Below are 18,237 nucleotides of genomic sequence, written 5' to 3'. Positions count from 1 at the left end.
TTTCCTTCCTTTTTTCCCCCTCCCCTGTCCATCAGTACCCCTTCTCCCTCCCCTCCCCCTATCTAATAGTAACTCTTTTCCCTTCTCCCTCCCTTCATTCAGGTCCAGTAGCAGCACTCCCTTTATTTTCCTTAGTCCAGCAGCTTCCCAGCCTCCAAGGTCCCACAGCTCTCCCTTTATTTTCCTTAGTCCAGCAGCTTCCCAGCCCCATCCTCTCCCAGTCCAGTAGCAACTCTCCAGCCCCAACTATCACCTCCCCTCTCACTACTTGCCTGGACTAGCAGTGCTGGTGCTTTGCATGGTTGCCCCACTGCACAGGAGAAGAACCAGGGAGCAGCTCCCCTAAAGCGCTGCAGCTCGCACCTGGCACAAGCGCTTCATCCGCTCAGGTCATTTGCGATACATGACCGCACCACCCGCTAATCCGCGCCAAACGGAGGTGGTGGTGACGCTCGTGCTCCTTCTACACACCAGTCACCCCACCCCCTGTGCTGTGCTGATTGCAGGAGAAGAGCCAGAGAGCAGCTTCCCTAAAGCGACGGACCAGTTTAAACATGTCTGCTTTAGGCTGTAGATAGTTTTTCTTCCAAAGGTTGGATATTTGGGGTTCGTAGGAGAGTGTGGAGTTGAGCAGGATTCCAAGCACTTTGGAGGTCCTCTCAACATTTAGTGTTGTACCAGAAGGTATGGTTAAAACCATGGTTGTCGACTGTGTTGCAATGTGAAACCAAAGAAGCTTGGTTTTGGTAGTGTTTAGTTTTAGTTTGTTGGGTGTCATCATAGATAATACGATGAAATCTTCCGCCCAATGTGTGGCGGCGGCCAAAAAAGCAAATAGGATGCTAGGAATTATTTAAAAAGTGATGGTTAGCAAGACTAAGAATGTTATAATGCCCTTATATTGCTCCATGGTGCGACCTCATCTGGAGTATTACGTTCAATTCTGGTCTCCTTATCTCAAGAAAGATATAGTGGCGCTAGAAAAGGTTCAAAGAAGAACGACCAAGATGGTAAAGGGGATAGAACGCCTCTCATAAGAGGAAAAATTAAAATGGTTAGGGCTCTTCAGCTTGGAAAAGAGATGGCTGAGGGGAGATATGATTGAAATCTACAAAATCCTGAGTGGAGTAGAATGGGTACAGGTGGATCAATTTTTCAGTCCGTCAAAAATTACAAAGACTAGGGGACACTTAATGAAGTTACAGGGAACTACTTTTAAAAACAATTAGAGGAAATTTTTTTTCACTCAGAAAATAGTTAAGCTCTGGAATGCGTTACCAGAGGATGTAGTAAGAGCAGATAGCATAGGTTCCTGGAGGAAAAGTCCATAGTCTGTTATTGAGAAAGACACGGGGAAGCCACTACTTGCCCTGTATCGGTAGCATGGAATATTACTATACCTTGGGTTTTGGCCAGGTACTAGTGACCTGGATTGGCCACCATGAGAACAGGCTACTGGACTTGATGGACCATTAGTCTGACCTACTAAGGCTATTCTTATGTTCTTATGGAGGTTGCCCAAAAGTATAGTTTTCCAATGCCTTTGGAAACGTTTTTTGGATGGTTTCCCTATTGTCAGTATAAATTGGAATTAGGAGGAATATATCATCCACATAGAATAATAGACAATGTCCATCAGTGAAGATGAAATTACACAAGGTGCTCATAAAAATGTTGAAGAGCAATGGTAAGAGAGGTACTCCACAGACTGCTATGTGGTTGATCATGCTCCTGTGCTACAAGATGGAGATTGGAGAGATTGTTTACTATGACCAGAACAACAATGGATTTTTTTATCTGATATCGGAACCGCCATTTGATTTAAAATTTAAAAATAGAGTGGCAACATTGCTTTAGATAAGATGTCAGCAGGAAGTGATGTCATAGTGAGCAGCAATAGAAGCAGTCTTCAGATTTGCAGCACCATTGACGGGAAGCTGCAGCACAGGAACACTGGTTACTGCTTTCAAGTAAGAAGAATAAGATTTATTTGGGTGTGATGATGCTTTTAAAATTTCTCACATTAAGCATTTTGGTTTTCAGAAATTTTGATCATTATGTTCTGAAGCAGCTTTTTAGCAAAATGTTGGCCACTGAAATGCCCCTTAAAAAATATTTTTAGCCTGTGGTTTATATATGTAGATCACAAAATTACCAGACGCCTAAGCAATTCCTGTGGTGAGCCATTTTCAACTGCAGTAAGCACACACTAGTGTCTACCACAAATTAGTAAAAGGACCTCTTAATCCTTAAAGTAGAAATTTGCATGATAGGATAAAAAGGTCGCTATTAAGAAAAACTTTTTTTTTTTTTCCAATTCATAAGAACATAAGAAGCGCCATCTCCGGATCAGACCTTCGGTCCATCTAGTCTGGCGATCCGCACAAGCGGAGGCCCTTACCAGGTGTACACCTGGCGTAATTTTTAGTCACCTATATCCTTCTATGCCTCATAAGAACATAAGACATAAGAAGTTGCCTCCGCTGGGTCAGACCAGAGGTCCATCGCACCCAGCAGTCCGCACCCGCGGCGGCCCAGCAGGTCCATGACCTGTCCGGTGTTCCTTAACATAGCCCTATGATCCCCCTTTTTCTTCTATCTATACTCTTCCTAACCTATCTCTACTTTTTTCTGTACCCCTCTACTTTTATCTGTACCCCTCTTCCTAACCTATCTCTACTTTTATCTGTACCCCTCAATCCCCCTATCATTCAGGAATTTATCTAATCCTTCTTTGAATCCCTGTAGCATGCTCTGCCCTATCACAACCTCCAAGTGAACAATATTACATCATTTAATTCCTATACATCACTTGAAAATTATTTCATATTATTATTTCAATACATATTTTAAATCCCTCCCACACCCACCCTCTCTACAAATAATGCAAATCAAACGTATCATACATGTAATGTGTTCAAAATAATAATAAAACAATAATGAATTAATATATCCCCCTTCCCCATTATTCTAAATATACTTTAGTGTATAAAGGTGCCTACTCATTACAATATGTTGTCAATGGTCCCCAAATTTTTTTGAAATTGTTATAATTTCCTTTTTGCATTTTTTAATTCACTTAATGCCACCTTAATGCACTTAATGGTAACAAAATGCTTCATTCCTTTAAACAAGCTCCCTCAGTGCAAACAGTATGATACACATCTCTGTTACTGCTGGTTGCAACTTCAGTGCAATGTTCACAATTAAATTCTCAAAAACACACATTAACACAGTTTCATATTAAGATTAATAACTTTATACCTCTTCCTGGAAGAGATTCTGTCGATTCTTTAGTGCTCTTAGCCTGTTTTGTTTGTCTTCATGATCTAAATGTTCATCAGGTGGATGGAAGTAACCAATCAGGTCTTGAAGACTCAAATTGACAGATTCTATAGGCAAATCTACTGTGGAAGACTTCCCTTTTTTACTGAGAGCATCGAGGCCCCTAAAAGGAATTCAAAACATGAATAAAGTAAATACTTTTTACCTTCATTGTGATATTCTTCAAACAGAACGGTAATTTTAGAAAAACAGAAGGGGGTTGCTATTTAACAGATTTACCTGTGCAATTCTCATTTGAAAATCCCTGCTCCCGCTGATGACCTGACACATTTTGTCTAACAAATCATTTTCACTGTGATTTCAATTGCTTTTGTGCTTTTCTGTCTTTATAAAATAGCCTAATTTCAATGGCCTCCCGACCTAGATGATCTTTTATATAATTATCCTTCACGTGTATTTGAGTGGCCACTTATATAATTGCCTAGGGGAATACTTGGATGTATATAAAGCAAGATCCCTGAACACAGCATCTATTTTCATGTAATGCAACTTCTTGTTTCTTGTCTATTGCAGTGTATTGCAAACTGTGTGCCTCCTGAGATTTCAGGTGTGCCGCAATACACTGGGGAAGAGGAGAGGTTCCGGTGCCAGCTGACTGCCTACAGGACATGCCTCTCACAGCGAGAGGAAAGTCCTGTAGGCAATCAGACAGCACCGGAACCTCTCCTTCTCTCTGGCCCTCTTCTCTGCTGGCACGCACCTCCCACTGACGGCTCAGAGCCAATCTGGAGGGCCTTTGCACATGCGTGTACATCGACGTGATGACATCACACATGTACGTGATGTTGTCATAGCGACATCCAGATGCCTCGAGCCACAGCCACTACATTTAGGTTTGCGGGACACTGGTTTATTGGAAACTGCTACTAATGACTGGGGAGTCAATTCTGAGTGATTTGCATAAGCTTTAATAAAGGTGCTACAATACATGATCTAAATATATGTGTATCTTACCTATTTATGGCAAGCATAGAATGACAACAAAGGTGACTAATTGTTGCTCAGTTGCTTTTATTGTACAATAAAACTTCACACGATAGTGTTTCAGCCCAAAAGGGCCTGCCTCAGGAGTCTGGATGTATCATGGAGAACTGAATGTTACAGATAATCATAGGCCACTTAACACTTGTTCTGTGAAGTTTGAAGTAATTATGTCTATTGATGTTGAATTTGCCAATAAAATGTTGCCTATGAAATGTTATGGTCCTTGACATCAGAAAACGTAAATCTCGGGTTGCTATGTATGTGCTGCTAATAACCCACAAACAAAAGTGAAACCATGATGTGGACAGCCCTTTATTTAAACTTTGTGCCATTTTGGTTGTGGTTTCACTTTCATTTGTGGGTAGACAGCAGCACACACATAGCAACCCAAGATTTACGTTTTCTATCATCAAGGACCATTACATTTCACAGGCAACATTTTATTGGCAAATCCAACGTCAATAGACACAATTACTTCAAACATCACAGAACTAGTGTTATGTCTATAATTATTGCTTCTGTATTGTGATATACTCATCTTTCTTTGTATTATTTGTGAGCTCACCCTTTCGTGTTCAAAATGGGGGGTAGCCTACTATTTCCTCTGTGTTGCTATTCCCCATACTTGTTTCTTTATTTGCTAAAGTGTTCTATGAAGAATATCATCTTTATTCCTTTCTTGAACTTTTTGGTGTCCTTTCCTAGTTTTAATTCCTTCAGAAGGGAGTTCCACCACATTGGGGCCATCTTCCACATTCTCAAAGGCAGAGAAGAGGGGAAGTAGGGTTGAGATTGGCACTTATGATATATTTTGTAAAGTATATGAATGTGTGTCCATTTTTTTTTTTTCAGTTCAAAAATGTTTTATTATATTTTTCAAAATCACAAACAAAACACATGGTGCAGAACATCAAGTACATATGCGCAATATACATTTCAGAAAATAACACCTCACTACATTCAGCACAATAATAAAATAAGCATTGCTGCAGACAGGTTACGATCAGTGAGTAAATTTGAAAAACTCTGGGTTCCTCTATTGGATTACTCTGCTTTACCTCGCCAATCTCCAGGTTGACTCCTAGGTCTATTTGAATGGGTTGATTGGAGATTACTTTCCATGTTAGTATCATATTTTTGCACTGAGTACTATCTCTGCACTGAGCCCTTTTTCTTTTGACTGACATCCAGATAATACCATTTATTTTTATTGAACATATGTGTCCATTTTTACCAGCATACATGCACTCAGTTATGCCTGCCTCAGAGCATGGCATAAATGGATGCGTTTACATTCCCTGTGGCAACTTTATAAAGAAACATAGGGGCTCATTTTCAAAGCACTTAGACTCAAAAAGTATCATAGAAACCTATATTGCCTTTACAAAACTAGCACAATGTACAAATCACTTCAAAAATCTGTGCACATGCAGTTGAACTGATGAGTTGACTTTGGATAAATTGTGTATTTACAAATTTGAAGTTTTGTTTTCAGCTGTTTGAGTTTTTAAAAACTTTTTTTCTGAGCAAATTTCCTTTGCATCTATACAGCTGGCACAACCTATGCACCAATGTGCATTTTCTGCCTAGTTACCCTGTTATAAAATTACCCTCCATAAGAATAAACATGTTTAACAAACCTTATAAATCTATTGAAGAGGAAGACTGTGCTACGGATAACGCGAGCTGTCCGGGACTCCTCGTGCTGTGATCTGGATAAAGTTAAGCCATCATCCATGTGGCCTTCATGGTGCATGATAGCCTGAAATATAAAAAAAACATTGTAATTATTAACATTGAGGGGGGGGGGAGGTTGTTTTCAGCACTTCCACAATGTGATTCTCTGATTTTATACATAAAGGAATAAAAATCCAAGGGGTCAATATTCATCTAGTGGCAGTGACCATTTTGCTGCTGCCGGTGCTAGTTGTGGATATTCAATACCAGGCCATGTCCAGGCTTCAGCATTGAAAATCTGGTTTATGTGGTGCCAAGTAAAATATAGCCTGTTAATCTGGTCTGGGCTTCCGTGGTCTTTATGAATAACATCCACACCTACTGTAAATTTTTGACCTGTGTAGGAAGTTATGACAGAGGGAAGGTTGGAGTTCACACAAGCAGAGGGTAGGAGACTTTGCTTGCAGCTGGTGAAGGACAGAAGCAATTACGAGGTACGGGGGAATGCAATTAAGAGATCCCCCCCTCACTGGGAGGGAGGATGTAGTGCACCATTTTCCTTCTGCACCAGGTGCCAGCTTCCCTTGCTACACTACTGTTAGTACTAATTATACCCAGTGTTACTTTATTGTTTTGTCATTGACCTGATGAAAAGAAGATAACTCTTGAAAGTTTGTCAATATTATACTGATAGTCCCAGAAAATGGTATCACCTACCTGTTTGTTGACCCTTATTTCAGCAAAAAAAAGTATCCACCACAGGTATCGGTGACATTTATGCATTAGTAATGGGTAAAATGTGGTTGATAAACTTTGGAATGTATGAATTCACAGTCCACCACAATGAAAAATAGGAAGTTTACCAAACTCCCTTGGGGTTAGTTACAAATTACAATAATTTACTGTAGATGCTTTGTAGAAGACATGGAGTTAGCAGCTGTTTAAAATCTCTGATTACGGGTTTTTCCTCAACAAATAAATCCTCCCTCCGATAATTCAGCTGCTGGCAGTAAGTGTATTGCCGTTCACCAGCATTATTCTCAGATATTCAAAGCCAGACACTGTCCAGGCTTTGGCGTTGAACATCCATTCTTTATCTGAGCCAGCTAACTTAATATTCAGCTTTTGTCCGCATAAACCAAACCACATAAAAATTGGACTGTTATTTGTGGAGCCCAATTTAAGCATTTTACTAATGCATTGAGGGGGTTGAATTTCAGCATTTAACCTGACTCAACCCCTGCATTTCCTTAGATTACTCTTGAGCTTATCACCTCTTAACGTCATTCTAAGCCAGGGGTCTCAAAGTCCCTCCTTGAGGGCCGCAATCCAGTCGGGTTTTCAGGATTTCTCCAATGAATATGCATGAGATGTTTGCATGCACTGCTTTCAATGCATATTCATTGGGGAAATCCTGAAAACCCGACTGGATTTCGACCCTCAAGGAGGGACTTTGAGATCCCTGTTCTAAGCCCTCTCATTCCGGAGCTTCCTTTCAAATGAAAGAGACTTGTCTCATGTGCATTTATGCCACATTGGTATTTAAACAAATCTATCATATCTTCCTTTCCCACCTTTCTGCCAAAGTATACATATTGAGTCCTTTGTCTGTCCCCATATGCCTTATGATGAAGGGAAAGAAGGGGTACAACTTATCGCCCCAGTCCTAATCGATAACAAGCCACTCAAACAAACTAACAACACTAAAATTCTGGGTGTGCTAATAGACAATAAACTCACGTTTCGTTCGCATATCAGTGCACTGGTCAAAAACTGCTTTTACAAGTTGAGGATGATACGATCACTAGTCCCCCTTCTTGATAAAATCTCCCTCAATATACTAGTTCATTCCCTAGTAATATCTAAACTAGATTATTGCAATTCTTTATTAAAAGGGGCTTATTTAAAAGACATAAGGCGTCTTCAACTTATACAAAAGACAGCAATAAAGATAATTTCAGGTTCAAGAAAATTTGACCATGTCACACCATTACTGCAAAAAGCTCACTGGTTGCCAGTAACATATAGGATTACATATAAAATAGCTCTTCTAGTCTTTAAGACTATACAAACCAACGCTCCGGCATTTATAGATAGGCTTTTGATTCCACAGAGCTCATCGAGAGTTCTTCGATCTACTTCACAGTCTACCCTTAATGTTCCTTCCTTGAAAATTATCGGAACACGCCGTGCTTCTATTTTTTCCATAACTGCTCCAATGATTTGGAATTCTCTTCCTTTATATATAAGACTTGAACAAGATTTGCAGAAATTTAAGAGTAGTTTAAAGTGCCTTCTTTTTAAAGAAGCCTTTAACTGAAAATATAATGTCCAACCTAGATGTAATATCTTACGATTTCAGCCATCTTCAAATAAAGATTTTAATAGCTTTCTTAATCAGCCCCACCTCTACCAGCAAGCATTTTCTTCATACCCTCCTTATGTACTTCTCTTTAATGTACTTTTTCTTCAAAATTGTATTTCCTCCCCTCTTTCATATTGTTTCCCGTGGCTTTTTAAAAAAAAAAGCAAATCCCCCAAGTAAGTCTGGTAACTAATTATGTATATGTGGTTTCTTTAAAATCATATTTTTACCTTTTGTACAATGCTTTGTAATTTGGTAAAGCGTTTAATCAAATAATATGAATAAACTTGAAACTTGAATAAACCATCAACCATTTTAGCAGCCTTCCTCTGGACCAACTCGGCCCTGTTTATATTTATTTGAAGGTGCAGTCTCCAGAATTGTATACAGTATTCTAAATGAGGTTTCACCAGAGTCTTATACAGGGGCATCAATGCCTCCTTTTTCCTACTGGCCATATCTCTCCATATGTACCCTAGCATCCTTCTAGCTTTCACCGTCACCTTTTCAACCTGTTGGCCACCTTAGGATCATCGCATACCATCAAATCCGCTCCTTTTTCATGCACAAAAGTTCTTTACCTCCTAAACTGTGTTGTTCTCCACAGTGAAAGGGCATTAAATGTGGTTATGAGGTGATAGGCTCAGGAGTAATCTAAGGGTTGGGGGGGGGGGGGGGAACATGTGACCAACTGCAAGATGGCCACTTGAATTGTGTTCTCTCACCAGCCTTCACTATAAATCAACATTTTCAGCCTCCCATGAAGCAGATTTGTACCTCTATTATATGGAAATAAACTTTAGCGTTGATACAGATGCATTGCTCTACGTTCTGTAAACTGTTTCTGATTATGTTCACTTTTTTTTTTTTTTTTTTTTGCAAATTCTCTTTATTAGGTACAACTAAGAGTACAAAACAAAACTTGAAACAAGCATATGATGATTGCAAACATGCATGTGCAGTGGTTTCTGATCTGCATACACTCTGAATAATAAAATAACATCAAAATGAAAACAATGGAATCCTAGAAAATCCTAGTCATCACGGACATTTTCAATAATTCCCCTAATCAATAGCTCGTAAAATACCTCCCTCCTTTCCTCCAAGCCAGGGGTGTCAAAGTCCCTCCTCGAGGGCCGCAATCGAGTCGGGTTTTCAGGATTTCCCCAATAAATATGCATGAGGTCTATTTGCATGCACTGCTTTCATTGTATGCTAATAGAGCTCATGCATATTCATTGGGGAAATCTTGAAACCCCGACTGGATTGCGGTCCTCGAGGAGGGACTTTGACACCCCTGCTCCAAGCCCTCCACAAACACACACACACACAAAAATCAGTTAAACATAAGATGTGAGAAGAGTATCAGCAAAAAAATAACAGAATGGAGTTATTAGTTTAACAGTAAACTTCTCTCTCTATGGGATAAAGTAGACCAATATGTTTCTCAAATGGCTTAAAAAGTGTTCCATCGTGATGAAGCATCATTCCCTGCACTTCTCCTGTCTGTCAGTGCCAAGTCAAACATAAGTGACTTCCACTGGGAGAAGTGCAGTTCATTATACAATTTCCAAACAAATAAAATTGCTTTCTTGGCTAGCAGCAGAGATTTAGTTAGTAGAACTGCATTCTCCACCGACATTGCACTCAAACATCTGTATCTGTTAAATAGTATCTAATCTGCACTGCAGATTTAAGTAAATGCAAAGCTAGAAGTGATTTTGTGCCACACTTTATGCAGGAAGCCCTTTACCATAGCACAATGCCAAAAACATGTGCCCGATAGGAGCTTGTTTAGCTCCACACTTAAAACAAGTGCAATCCAAGTCCAGTCCAACTTTATGCACTTTCCATGCTAGCACAAAAATTCTGTGTAAAAATTGATATTCTTGTTCTCTATGTTAGAGAATGACACGGGGACAAATTTGTCCCCGTCCCCGCAGGAACTCAATTTGCCCGTCCCGTCCCCATGAGTTTTGTCGTTCTCCCTGTCCCATTCCCGTAAGCTCTGACTTAACCACACAAGCCTCGAACACTTATGATTTTAAAGTGTTTGAAGCATACGCAGATGAGGATGGAGCTTGCAAGAATGGAACAAGGACAGGAAAAGAACTCGCAGGAATGGGAAAATAAGTTCTTGTGGGGACGGGGAAAAATTTGTCTCCATGTCATTCTCTATTTAACATATTATCCAAAATCTTTGAAATATTACCGAAAGAATGGACTATAAGTTCTTGCAGAATATCACATCCAAGGTCAGCACACCAAGTCATGGCTAAAGCCATTGCACATGTATTAGGTATCAACTTTAAAAGGAAAGTGGTATAATGACCTAACCTTGGAAGGTGGTCCTCAAAAAGCTGCAAACATTGTTGTATCCGTTCAGTCACTGATGTGGACAAATACGGAGGCAACGTGGTTAAATAATGTTGCAGTTGGAGATATGCAAAAGGATCCATCATTGAAAGCTGATACAGAGACTGTAAATCTGGTAAGGACAGCAGCTGAGTTATTAAAGACATCTCCTAAACATCTGATACCCTCCAAGTGCCAGAGTTTAAAGGTCTTTTTCTCCAGACCAGGTTGAAAATTAAGGTTGCCGCGTATAGGCTAAAAAGGAGAGAATCTACTACACTTCTCCCTCGTCATTCGCGGGGGATACAGGCAGAGCCGGACCGCGAATGGCGAAAAACCAAGCTTATCTGGCTCTGACCCACCCCCACCTCCTTGCCGCCTTCCCGGCCTTACCTGGTGGTCTAGAGGGCTTTCAGGGCAGGAGCGATCTTCCTACACTCCTGCCCCGTGCAGATCGCCATGAGGAAATGGCTGTAGGGAGTTCCCGACGTAGTCTCGAGAGACTACGGGAACTCACAGCAGCCATTTCCTCATGGCGATCTGCACAGGGCAGGAGCGTAGGAAGATCTCTCCTGCCCCGAAAGCTCTCTAGACCACCAAGTAAGGCCGGGAAGGCGGCAGGGAGGAAAAAAATATGGGTTATTTTAAAATTAAGACTGCTTTTTTATTTTCCCCCTCCCCAGAAAAAAATCGCGATTATATGAAACCGCAAATGGAGAAACCGCGAATGGGCAGGGGGAAGTGTATTACATTTCAGAACCATACATAGGGCTCCTTTTACTAAAGTGCGCTAGCGTTTTTAGCGCGCGCTAACCCTGCGCTACACGAAAAATACTAACGCAAGCTCTATGGAGGCGTTAGCGTGTAGCACGCGCTAAGCCCGCTAGTGCACCTTAGTAAAAGGAGCCCATAGTGTCTGCCAAACATGTCTCATATACTTCCACACTACATGGGTATGGAGCAAGGGGTTTATCCTAGACTCTTTAGCGTGTAGTACATAAAACCTTGATATAGGAGATATGGTATAAATAGTGTAGCATCAAAAGTACCCTGGCACCAATCCTTAACTGCCTCATTCCTGAAGGTCAATTGTAAATAGATCAATCCAATAAACCAAGATCTCCGAGATCTTTAGGAAGTGACAATATTTGCTGAGGAAGTCTGGGGTTTTTACCTCCCCACAGAAAACCCCTGAGTGCTTTCTGTCACTTCAGCAGGTCTTTTTCTTTCATTCAGATAGGTGAAGGATGTAAAATATATAACCACTTAGGTACAATCAGCAAGTTATAAATCCTACCCATCAGTGCCAAAGGGAGAGTGTTCCACATGTGCATACAATTTATAGATTATTTTTTAAAGCAAGGGTTGTACATTATACTCTATAAACAGTTTCAGAACAGACTATATATATGTTCCTAGATATTTCATGGATCCCTGAGCCTCCTGCAAAGGAAATAAAACCCAATTATCAGAAATCTGGAAGTTTAATGGCATTGTCTCAGATTTAGACCCATTCAGTTTAAGTCCAGACAGATCCCCAAGAGATGCAAAAATACACAGATCATCATCTAGGGTCCCACCCAGATGTGGAAGTACTAGCATAATATCATCTTCAAAAGCTATATACTTAATTTGCATATTACCAATAGTTACCCCAAGAACAGCAGAAGCATTTTCATGTTGGTATAAAACTGGCTCTATAAAGATAATATACAATAGAAGGGAAAGGGGGTAATGTTGTCAGGTCCCCCTTCCCAATGGAAGAACATTAGAAGAGAAATCATTCACCAAAACTGAGGCTGCTAGATTAGCAGAGTTTGTAAGGTCTGCAAGCAAAAAAAAAAAAAAAAACATCCCATATTTTGAAGCAGAAGAAACAGGAATAACCACTCCACCCAGACAAAGGCCTTTTCAGAGTCCAAACTAATGACTAGGGCAGGAGTGTTCATCCTGTTACATTTTTCAGCGGCCAGTAGCAGCTTTTGAACATTAATCACTGTAAACTGACCCCTCCAAAACCAACTTGTTCCTCCGCTACCAAACTCAAGACTAGCACTGCCAGTCTATTTGCCAAAATCTTGGCCAAGAGTTTTAAATCAACATTCATTTTAAAAATGGGTCTATATGATTCTGGGTAAAGGGGATCCGTACCCAGCTTTGGCAACACCGTGATTAATGCTTGGTCTGTACAAGTTGGAAAGAACCTTCCATAATAGCCTGCATATAAAAGTCAATCAGCAGTCCCACTAAATGAAAATTCAAGTTAATAAAATTCCACACTATAATCATCAGGGACTGGTGTAATTTCAATGCTTTTATAGCTTTCTGAAGCTCTTCCTCCAAAACTGGAGCATTTAAATATCTCTCTACTTCAGATAACCGGGGTACATTAAAATTAAGTGAATCTAAAAAAAGTCGTAATAAGACTCTCCCTTCGTTTCTTATAAAAAGTACTATAAAATTCGACAAATAGAGGAAATATGAGTAGGACCCATCCAACTTTTATTAAGATTTACCAAAAATCATCCAGACTTATTCCCATATATATGTAACTTGAACTTATAATAGAACAAGTGCTTTTGAGTCATCTCTTGAATAAAATGATTAAGAGCCTTGTAAGCTATGTAAAACGCATTCCTATTTATCAAGGATGGATCATTTTGGTAGGTCCCCTTAAGTTTAGTGACTTTCTTTTCCAAATCCAAGAATCTAGCTACCAGCATTTTCTTTCACAGACACACATAAATGATAACGTCGCCTCTTAAAACTACCTTGGCACTTTTTCAAAAACAAGGTAGCATTAGAGATGTGCACCTTATTAAATTGAATAAAATCTTGCCACTTTTGACTCAAATATTTATGAAAATCCATATCTGAATTAAAAAATGCAGGAATCCTCCATCTAACCCTACTCTCAAGCTTGGACTCCCCCATGTCTAAGTCTATCCATATTGGTGTACAATCAGATACAGCAAGCACTCGTATCTCGGCAGCTGCTACTAAATGAAAACAAACAACAAATAAAGATATAATCTATTCTGGAAAAAGTATGGTGTACTTTTGACAAGTGAGTTTAATCCCTATCCACTACTTGAAGAACTCGCCAGATATCTATTAAATCCAGACTCTTTGCCCATAATCTCAATCCATTATCAGACTGAGGCTATGCCCTGAGGCCCTGATTCTCCAAAGTGCATCCCGATTTTAGGCGTCCTACAGCTGTCTAATCAGCCAATCGGGATGCACGTTTTTTTTAAAAAAATGCTCCCCAGGCAAGCCTGAAGGCGCCTCCGGGAGCCTAGGGAGACCTGCAAGATGCCTAAGCTCGTCTAAGGGCCTTAGGCGGGCCTTAGGTTGAACCTAGGCGTCCCTACGCGTCTCCCTAGTAGAGGAGAAGCTTAAAATGTAGGCCAGCAAAATGCTGGCCTACATTGTAAGTAGACGCGGCCGCTATACTTATCGCGGCAAGGGATCTCTCTGCCGCTATAAGTATAGCGGGCCGCGGCCCCCTGACCAGGAGGGTGCCCAAACCCTCTGCCCGAAGACGCACCCCCCCCCCGACACTACCGACCGCTCCCCGACACTACCGACCGCCCCCCCCCCCTCCCGACATTACCGATCTCTCCCCCCCCCGACAATATCAATAGCTGGCAGGAGGGTGCCCAATCCCTCCTGCCCGAAGATGCACCCCCCCCAGCGCTAACAACCCCCAAACCTCCACTCCACCAAACCTGTTCTTAGATGGGTCTTGCACATCTTGAGCCGGCAGGCACGCCTCGTCGAAATGAAGCGGGCCCGCCCCTTCCCGGCCCATCCCGCCGAAGCCTAAGGCCTGATTGACCCAGGCTCTAGAAGCCTGGACCATTCAGGCCTTAGGCATAGCGGGTCCGCCCATCCCCACTTAATCTAAGGCCTGATTGGCCAATCAGACCTTAGACTTAGTGGGGATGGGCGGACCCGCTATGCCTAAGGCCTGATTGGTCCAGGCTTCTAGAGCCTGGGCCAATCAGGCCTTAGGCTTCGGCGGGATGGGCCGGGAAGGGGCGGGCCCACTTCATTTCGACGAGGCGTGCCTGCCGGCTCAAGACGTGCAAGACCCATCTAAGAACAGGTTTGGTGGAGTGGAGGTTTGGGGGTTGTTAGCGCCGGGGGGGGTGCGTCTTCGGGCAGGAGGGATTGGACACCCTCCTGCCAGCGAAAGATATTGTCGGGGGGGGAAGCGGTCGGTAGTGTCGGGGGGGCGGTTGGTAGTGTGTGGGGGGGTGCGTCTTCGGGCAGAGGGTTTGGGCATCCTCCTGGTCAGGGGGCCCCGGCCCGCTATACTTATAGCGGCAGAGAGATCCCTTGCGATAAGTGTAGCGGGCCGTGTCTAATCTAACCCGTTTCTCTAACCCGCGTCTGTAACATGGACGCCGGTTACAGAATCGGGGTTTAGTTTAGGCCGATTCTGAATAGGACGCCTCTCCCGGGCGTCCTATTCAGAATCAGGGCCTAGGTGTCTTGCGGGCCTCGCCTTCAATATAGGCGGCCTGCCTGGGGAGCATTTTTTTAAAAAAACGTGCATCCCGATTGGCTGATTAGACAGCTGTAGGACGCCTACAGCTGCCTAAAATCGGGACGCACTTTTAGAGAATCAGGCCCTGAGTATCTTGATACTTAGTCCCCAGTCAGGATGAATTAATCTGATAAGAGCCACTCTTACCTGTTTAACTCATTCCAAATATCATCCTCTACAATTCAGGGGTGTCCAACCTTTTGGCTTCCTTGGGCCACATTGGTTGAAAAAAAATTTTTCTGGGGCCGCACAAACGCTGCAGCAAGACAGAGGAGGGAGCCGGCAATACGATAAATACCCAGGGGCAGCAGAGGAAAACACTGCATCGCCCTCGACCGAGAACGCACAAAATACTTCACGGGGCCGCAGGTTGGACACCCCTGCTCTATATTTTTTAAAGTATACTAATGAATGCTCATCCTTATAAGTGGGTGTTTGTATCTCTTTAAATTTGTCCCATGCACATATCGGAATGGGATGATTTATCTCAGCTGTGTCATCATGGCCGCAATGAAACGGTGGAGATAAATCATCCTATCCATGACAGCCGCGATGAATCATGCCTCTTCTTCTCTCCCCCAACTCCTGCCTCAGTGCCTCTCCTTTATTCCACCCCCGCCAGTGCCTCTCCTCCCCCCCCTTGCCGGTGCCTCTCCTCCTCCCTGCAGCAGGTGCCTCTCCTCCACTCCATTCTCCACCCACCACTGATGGTGCCTCTTCTCCTCTCTGCACCCTTCCCCTGCATACCTCTTGAAATATTCGCCGGCATGAGCAGCATCTTGCACCCCCTGCTCGGCCAGCCTTGGCTCCCTTCTGATGTGATTTCCTAGTCGCAGGACCAGGACATGACGTCAGAGGGAAGCTGAGGCTGGTGCGAGCAGGAGGTAGAAGATGCTGCTTGCGCCGGTGAACTTTTCAAGAGGTATGTGGGACATAGCCATCCCCCCAAGAGGTCACAATTCATTGTGGCCAATTCAATGATAAAACGGCTGCAATGAAATGGTCATGTGAATCGGCCATGATGAATCGTCCTGGCCCCTATACGCAAGAGCTAAATTTCAGAATGCTTAGATACACAAAGTACCATAGGCTTCTATGGCACTTTCTGTGTCTAAGTACTTTGAAAATGATCCCCATAACCTCTTGATTCGCAAGAGCTCATTTTCAGAATGCTTAGATACACAAAGTACCATAGGCTTCTATGGCACTTTCTGTGTCTAAGTACTTTGAAAATGATCCCCATAACCTCTTGATTATTTAACACACTTGTACCAAAAGTCTTACCTTACGTTGTATCGATCCCATTCTTACAGACTTAGCATCAACAGATTGGTAAGTGAGCCAGAGCCCCATGTCTGCATGCTGTATGTAGCAGAGCGAGTCACCGTATTTAATTTCAGGCACTCCCATTCCATCTGCCTCTTTTCTCATCCCTGCATCCAACTTTTCCTTTAAAAAAAAAAAAAAAAAAAGAGAGAAAAAAGTCAATATACTGTTTCAACAACATCATATTTAATGAAAGTAGAGGTTGGCTTTTTTTTTTTTCAAGGAAAAATGTTTTTTTTCAAGGAAAAATGTAAAATAGCAAATCACACTTTCTTTTGGTCTCCTTCCAAACATGAATACACGAATAAGGCATGGTATTCAAATACTCTAAAGAACAGGGGTTGCTTTCTGTGCTGAATCTGATGGATTCTTGGATGCAGGAATTTAAACTGAAATTAAATCAAGACAAGACCAAATTATTTTTGGATCTTCACAAAAGATCTTTATTGAACCATCAATTGAGATAAATTCAACATCTTACACTATGGGGCTCATAATAAAAACATTCAAAAAGTGGCCTAAATCGGTACTTGAACAATCAAAAAGACAGATCGTCCAAATACCAATAATCAAAGCTGGTTTTAGATGTATCTAAAACCAGCTTAGGCCTTCACTCTGCCTCTGAACGCCTAGAACGAAAAGAGGCATTTTTAGAGGGGGGGGTCGATCTGGGGGGTTGCGGAGGGGGGCGGTACACTGTGAGCAGAAGGGCCTGGGATCCCTCCTGCCCATACTGTTCGGGGGGTGGGGGCCTGTGCCTCAGCTGGAGGGCTTGTACTCCCTCCTGCCAGTATTTTCGTGGTTCGGGGGGGGGCCTGTGCCTCGGCAGGAGGGCTTGAGCTCCCTCCTATCGGTATTGTTTAGGATTTCGGTGGGGTAGATCGCAATCGCGGCAGATTACACATCTCTCCTGCCGCGATTGTTGCAGAGGTGTATTCTGTAACCGGTGTTGTTTTTGACAGACGCCGGTTACAGATTCCAGCTTTTAGGTGAAGGACTGGCCCCTCTTTCACCTAAAAGGTCTTGCTTTGGGCGTTTGGGACTTGGGAAATTTGGGGTTGATAATGTGTCTTAAGTTTAGACGTAGTGGTGGTCTGAGCAATTAAACTACTGAACACAAGAGGTAGGCCATTCTCAAAAAAAAAACCCTCATTTTGGACTTTTTTTTTGAGAATGGACATTTTCCATGCTGCTACTTTCAGCATTTAGGGGCTTAGGCCAAAAGGGGATCTAGACTTTTTTTTATTATGCTCCTCCACATGTTCCACAATCAAAATATTAGGCATTGTTTATGATTGGCATTTGACCATGAAGAACCAGATTAATGCTGTAATTCGTAAGGGATATTACACTTTGTGGAAATTACGTGCTATCAGACCCTACTTTGAAATTTCTGTCTTTAAAATTCTTTTCAGTCCCTATTGTTGAGCCTTCTTGACTACTGTAATATCATCTATTTGTCAAGTACTAAGAAAAATATGGCCAGACTTAAACTAATGCAAAATACCGTGGTCAGATTAATCTATTGCCTGAAGAAATACGATCACGTGATTCCATTGTATCGTGAGCTACACTGGCTTCCTGTGGAGGCCCGTGTTGTTTTCAAGTTGGGATGTTTGTGTTACAAAGC

The 18,237-nt window shown here is 42.2% G+C and overlaps 1 protein-coding gene across 1 annotated transcript in view; it reads right to left on the bottom strand.

Moving 5' to 3' along the window:
• RYR2 (ryanodine receptor 2) overlaps positions 1-18,237 on the bottom strand; it is a 1,389,277-nt gene that overhangs the window by 813,644 nt on the left and 557,396 nt on the right. The window contains 3 exon segments of the mRNA XM_033937646.1: positions 3,265-3,448; positions 5,970-6,091; positions 16,566-16,730. Coding sequence (XP_033793537.1) covers positions 3,265-3,448; positions 5,970-6,091; positions 16,566-16,730 — 471 coding nt within the window.

This window comes from Geotrypetes seraphini, chromosome 3, assembly GCF_902459505.1.
Source record: "Geotrypetes seraphini chromosome 3, aGeoSer1.1, whole genome shotgun sequence".
NCBI classification, from domain to species: domain Eukaryota; kingdom Metazoa; phylum Chordata; class Amphibia; order Gymnophiona; family Dermophiidae; genus Geotrypetes; species Geotrypetes seraphini.
Note: the sequence above shows the minus strand (reverse complement) of the source record. Positions and strands in the feature narration are given on the sequence as shown.